The sequence below is a fragment of the Diabrotica virgifera genome, chromosome 3 (genome assembly GCF_917563875.1).
Source record: "Diabrotica virgifera virgifera chromosome 3, PGI_DIABVI_V3a".
Taxonomy (NCBI): domain Eukaryota; kingdom Metazoa; phylum Arthropoda; class Insecta; order Coleoptera; family Chrysomelidae; genus Diabrotica; species Diabrotica virgifera.
Genome location: NC_065445.1, coordinates 122,251,204 through 122,257,825, shown reverse-complemented (window position 1 = coordinate 122,257,825; position 6,622 = coordinate 122,251,204). Strand labels below are relative to the sequence as shown.

Sequence of the window (6,622 nt, the reverse complement as noted above, 5' to 3'; positions counted from 1 at the left end):
TAGTCAGTAACTCCATAAATATAGATTGGTGGCGGTGAGGGATCTTTTTTGGTGATATTTGTGTTTTGTGTATTTGATAAATTGTCTGTTTGTTCATCTAGATTTTCTTTTGAGAGGGAATCAAATCTGTTTTGTGTTTGGATTTGGTTGGACTTTTCTGAAGTTGTTTGTCTTTTCATCCTTTTTCTCTTATTGGCAACTTCTTGCCAAGGATGTTTATTTTGGTTTTCTGTTTCGTTAAGTTCTATGTCGCTATCGCTATCTGTGTAGTTATTGGTGTTTTGTGTTGATGAGAGTGAGCATTGAGGGTTTGTGGATAATGTTGTGTATTGTGACTGAATAGGGTTTTGAGTGTTTTGAATATTTTGTGCAGTTGATTGACTAGGAAATTGTACTTGGTTTGGTATAGCTATTTGGGTTGGAATAGGTATTTGGTTTGAGCATGACATTTGATTTGTTATCTGGTTAGATGGTGTTTGATTAAAATACAAAAATGGTACTTGCGGTTTTACTGCTGTTTGGTTTGACTGGTTCTGGTTATTTATTGTTGGGACATCCTGTATAGTATTCATTTGTTGATAAATTGGTTGGCCATTATTATCAAATCCTAATAAGTTCCCCGAAGGGAACATATTTCTTTTGTTTGTTTCACTAATCACTTGGTTTTTGTTACTTTTCACTTTAACAATTTTTTGATGCTGATAAGATAATTACTAGTTAATTAGGTAGTTTTACGATAAGGAAGTTCTCTAGCGCTTTTAATGACGGTACATGTTCACGCTTCGAGAATCAGATTGCTACTGACCCCGGAATGTGTGGTATAATTTATGACCGACCAATCTTTTCTGGACACCCTGTATGATATGACAGAAAATTATTCAAGTAAAATTTATAAACCCCAATGCAAATACCTGAGGGATCAGTTCTTATTGTACTATTTTTTATTTGCATAAATTCATTATCGCTACTACATTTAGAAGTAAGATAAAATTATTTGCTGATGATATCATTATAATTCATTTTAATAATATCCAGAACAACATAGAAAGTTATTTAAAAACAGTAATTATGGAGGAAGATGATACTTTTTTACCTACATATTTTTAGTAATTAAATAAATGTAGTTAATTAATGGACTAGATCATAAATTGTTACATCCCTTTATTTACAGCGTAAGTTGTGATACAAATTATTAAACTTGAAGGCTAGAAAAAATTTGAAAATTTTGTAGGCATAAACATTTTTGAAAACATGATGTGCTTTATTTAATATCTTACTCATTAAAATAATGGTTAAAAATTCTTGTACCATAAATAAAGTAAATAATCACGTAATATAGAAATAATTAACAAAATGTTACATTTTTCTGAAAATTCATAATTTTTGGTGTTTAATCTTATGATCTTAAAAATCATAAGGAGGAACACATTTTAATTTGTCACTATTACCTGTATTGACTAAGGTTTGCTTAATACAAATTATTCTTTGAATATACGTATAAAGATGTTTTGTTTGCGTCTTTTGATCCCTGAAAAATTAGGCGAAAATAAAAATTATACATTGAAATTGAAATTAAAATTTTTTTTCCTTGCATTCTTGGATGAAATGACAATGACATCCGTCAACACGACTGCTTTCATTAATATTTCTTCATTCTACCACATGGCGCTGCCATCGCGTCAAAATATTTGCAAAAATATATCGCTCCCATATCGCTCGGGTAGGCATATTCGAGATATACATAGGATATTCGCGAAGACTCGCCTGCCGTTGGTGAACTGAAAATCAACTGTCATCAATACGCCTAACTTCACGCGCAACTATGATATGAGAATTATAAAAAAAATGCATTACAATCCAGATCCCGTAATTTTTTGAGCATTATTAGTGAGTACAAAGACATACATAGTAAATTTGGGTCAATGTCTCCACCAACAAAACTTATATCCTGGGAAAAATCAGGATACGTTCGGGATATGCAGCGCGAATAAATCTGTAATATATATTATAGCTTAGCTCGCCGTGCGTGGCGCGCTTTAGACCCGTCCTGTATTTGTCCTTTATTAAAGTATCCTGTAATAAAGGATCCTTTATTTCCCGGTGGCGAGATATCGAAACCCTATTTAACATCGTCCTTTAATAAAAGCTCCTTTATTTTGACATAAATAACCATGCTTATATGTCAAAAGTGTCAAAATAAAGGATCTTTTATTACCAAACGACGGTTTCGATAACTCTCTATAATAACTCTCTAATTTTCCTTAGCCTGTATTTTATTAAAAGACAAAAATAAAAGACGCAATACTGCGCATGCTTATATGTCAAAATAAAGGATCTTTTATTACAGGTCGACTTAAAAGACGTTGGCAACTCTCTATTTACCCACAATGAACACACTCGCGTCTAGAAATTATAAAATAATTTTGCTCCTTGGCTTTCTCAAGGTCATTCGATTGAAATGTCAAATAAAAATATATAAGGTTATGTTTTATTTTTATTGTGAATTTGAAATTATTATATTATGTATTAATAAATATTATTGGTGCTGATGAAATTACGAATTAATGTTACAAGACAGACATAATATCATAAATTGCTTTCAGAGTAGGTACGTTAGTAAATGTTTTTAAAGTATTAATGCCTACAATATTTTCAATATGAATTAAAAAAAAAATGAATTAGAATAGGTGAGAAAATCAAACAAATTAATAATGTATACAAATAAAGATTTTATTCTAATTAAAGAGCACATTATTTACTTGTAGCATTAATTGATTTGCTATCAAATTTGTTTCTTCAGCATCAGGTTTTGATAACAGCTTTTTTTTGACTTTGTAGTTTTTTTCTTGGTGGAAAATAAACGTTTTTGAGCAACTACTTTTTTATTGTGTGGAATGTTTTGTGTTCCATGAGATAGTGCCACAATATTAAGTTCATTTCCAGAATGTTCTGCTAATGTCCTTAATGTAGGCACCAAGGGTGCTGTAATACTTTTAAATGCCTCAAGTTGTTCAAAAGTTGTTATATTTTGAATTATTTGGGTTTGTATTTCTATCAATTTCTGTTTTTCAACTTCCAGTTGTTTGGACGTTTTTTCTTGATTGATATTACAAGACTTACTCACAAATTCCACAAATTTAGCTTGCTCTGTAGCTTGTTTAATTTTTACCTCATCTGTATTTATTATATGTTCTTCATCTGCATTAGTATCTTGAATTTGATGGCCTTTCATAAATTGACACACAAGATGTATGTGTTTGCACATATTCCATCTTATACTGTTATCCAAGCATGTGCAGGAATATGAATGTAGACAGGATTGGCACAAATCACAGACTAATCGGCAGTCACAACTGGGTTTGTTTTTCTGAACTAAATAGATATCATTGGTTGAACTTGATGGTATCTCCCAGCCCATTTCAGACATGACAATGGTGTCCATATCTAAATTAAGACTTGTTTTGTGCCTTTTCCGTAACTCTCGTAATTTGCTGGATATTTTACCTTTATTCAACGTAATAAGCCGTTCAAACAATTTGTCTTTAATTAATTTAATCAAGATATTGATAGTTTTATCCAGCCTTCGTACTTGTCTTCCATTTAAATACAAATATTTAATCGTTTGATGCATTCGTTCTATGCTCATATTTGTATTTATTCCTGCATGCAAGCGATAACAGTATGCCCAGGATTCCATATTGTGCAGATAACATTTTTGAAAATATTGACCAAATTCTTGGGTATTACCAGAAGATAGAAGAGAAATTTGAAAATTTTGTATCATATCCCTAAATGAAGTAACATCAGTCTCTTGTAATAAGGTACGTAGCTGTTTGTATACGATAACCTAAAAGACGAATGATATGGTGAGTGGGCAAAAAAATTAAATATTTAAGTTACCTTTTGCTCTTGACCATCAATTTTATTTAGATTTTTCCGCCACGATTTATCTACGTGCCAGGAACAGAATAGCCTAAAATTTAATATCCATAATATAGATTTAATAAAAAAATTTTTTAAGAAACGCTTTTCTTTAATAACGAGTGACTAAAATTAAAAATATTATAAAAAATTAACATAAAAAAAAATTGAAAAAATCTAACACATTCGTCAAAAAAAAAGCATGGCACGTCTTCATCGAATAAATGGTTTTCGCCCCACGCTTTTATTTAACGAATGTGTTAGATTTTTTCATTTTTATTTTTTGCTTTTTAGTTGATTTTTTTATATATTTAATTTTAGTCACTCATAACTAAAGAAAAGCGTTACTTAAAAATTTTTTTTTCATATTTTTTTATTTTGTACTTTTTGTCTTACACTTTTCAAACATTAAAATATATCGTCATGTTTATTAAAATATGTATAAAACATATGATGTATCTACTAACATGAAAAGTAGTTGGAATGGGCAAAAAATTTGAAACTTTGTTGTTTATTTATGAAGCATAACGTAAACAATTAACGCAAAAAGTGAAATTATGTATGGTTCATATCATTAGCTACAATCCGTAAAAGTTTCAAGTTTTTACATCGTAAAAAACAAGAGAATTTAAGTATTTTCCATTAAAATCGTTTTTTTTTATCTAAACAATAAACAAAAAAAATTTTTATTGACTATTCGTGTATTGTTCCCGCATTCATTTGCATTGGAGAAAAGGCAGTCAAATTAACGTCTAAAGATTTGACGAAAACTATTGAACTAAATAAAAGCGTTTAAAAATAAGAATATATTGCATAGTTTTCTACCTGAATTTAGCTGGAGTCATAATTTGGAGCCATGCATTATAGTAATATTGGGCCATGTCTGACATGAAAACCATGGGTTTGATTACTCTTCCTAAATTTTCTTTTATCTTCATGAAAAAAATAGTCATTATTTCCTCATCAGACCGATTTCCAATCATAAAACAACAAGGAAATCCCTCCCTCATATCATCCAATATTAACAATGTAGTAAGTTCAAAATCATGAGCATTAAGTCCATGTGTTCCGTCGATACAAATTACATCTTCTGAGTATTTGTCTAACACTTCCAGTTGACCAGGATGCATAACAATTAACAGAAAATCTTCATTTTTTAAACAAGGAAAATCATTACATAAAGCCCCTTGTGGCTTGTAATATAAAATTATTCCACTATTCTTGGCTTCTTCAATCCAGGATTCAATACTTATAACTTCATTTTTATGGCGAATTCCATCAGAATTTAAATTAAAAGTTTGTGATATATTATGAAGATCTTTTCTTGTTAAGATATGCATCCTTTCCAACTTATTATTAGTTACAGAATCTCTAATCTCATCTAATATGGAAACAAGAGGAATTTTCGAAGCAATTTTACTAGCTACTTCTATTTTTTCATTTTTAGTAATATTCAAATGACCCAAGTCATTGTCATGACCAATGTGAGTTTGTATAAAATTAATTTTAACATTGCCATTTTCTGGTAAAATACAAACTTTCAATCGAGAAGGACATATTCCATTAATTTTTCTGCTTCCTTTGGTTTTTAAATATCGCATATCCTTACCCTTTTTCACATAAAAACCTGAACGATGGCAAATATAATTCTGTTTCTTAATGCCCTCTGCAGTCGTATATGGATGACTGTATGTGACATATGAAGAAAATTCTTTTTTTCCATGTCAGTTTTCCATTTTTGAAATTCTAGTTCACTAGAAAAGTGAAGATCTTGTGTGGAATGGCATGATATTCTTCGAAATGAAGAATTAAATTGGATTTTATAGAATTTTCGTAGTTACACAAACTGCACTTGAAGTTTTGTTGCTTTTTTCCAATATCACTGTCCTTTGCATGAATTTTTTTATGTTTTCTAAGATTTTGTAAATGTGAAAACTTTTTCTGGCATTCACTGCATTGATATGGGCAAATCTTAGATGAAGTCAGCTCGTTGATATTTTCTGAAATAAAATAAAATATGTTCGCTATTGATTCCTGTATACAATAATAGCCAAAAAGCACTAAATAGAAGTTTTGTCCTCACCTGGATGAAACTTAGTGACATGCCTTTTTAAATTGGAATATTTAGAGAACTTTTTGGGACATTTGTTACAAAGTACAATAGACTTAAATGTTTTGTTGGGTGCAATTATGTCCAGTTTATCTAAAATTACACGAATTAGGAATCATCAAATTGTAGATATAACAACGAGAAGTCATCAAGTTTGTAGATTGCATAGATATCCAGTGGATTGTTATTAATCAAAAACAACTTACCAGGATGAAACGTTTTCAGGTGACTTCTTAAATTAGAATGTTTTGAGAATGTGAGCGTACACTCCGTGCATATATGTTCCATTATATATTCCTATTTTAGCCGAAATAGTTTTAAAATAATATGTAGATTTATAGTAAATAATAATCTCAAAATATTGTATGCCTTATATACACACACCGGCAAAATTAGCCGAACACGTTAAAAATGGGACATGTTTGATGTCTCGTATTTCATAAACCAGTGGTCCGATTTGAGTGATTCTTTTAGTATGTTATAGCCTTGTTATTTAAGAATATCGGTGTGATAATATTGTTGTTAGACAGGTGAATGTCATTTTATACCGGGTGTAACAAACATACTGTGTTTTTTTCTTAAAGTTCGGAA

General features: G+C 30.1%; 1 protein-coding gene across 1 annotated transcript; it reads right to left on the bottom strand.

Moving 5' to 3' along the window:
* Nucleotides 1–2,093: 2,093 nt before the first annotated feature.
* LOC126882065 (uncharacterized) lies at nt 2,094–5,734 on the bottom strand. Its single transcript, XM_050646889.1, has 3 exons — nt 4,747–5,734; nt 3,901–3,973; nt 2,094–3,847 (listed from the first exon to the last, which is right to left on the bottom strand). The coding sequence occupies exons 1-3, from the start codon at nt 5,520–5,522 to the stop codon at nt 2,783–2,785; spliced, it is 1,914 nt and encodes a 637-aa protein (XP_050502846.1). The 5' UTR covers nt 5,523–5,734; the 3' UTR covers nt 2,094–2,782.
* Nucleotides 5,735–6,622: the final 888 nt, after the last annotated feature.

Bases quoted from the DNA above. Each gene is read 5' to 3' on its own strand.
- LOC126882065 (XM_050646889.1), bottom strand. From the start codon at position 5,522: ATGCGATATTTAAAAACCAAAGGAAGCAGAAAAATTAATGGAATATGT. The intron at 3,974-4,746 runs GTAGAAAACTAT...ATTAAATTTTAG, and splicing joins ATGACTCCAGCTAAATTCAG to GCTATTCTGTTCCTGGCACG. The intron at 3,848-3,900 runs GTAACTTAAATA...TTCGTCTTTTAG, and splicing joins TTGATGGTCAAGAGCAAAAG to GTTATCGTATACAAACAGCT.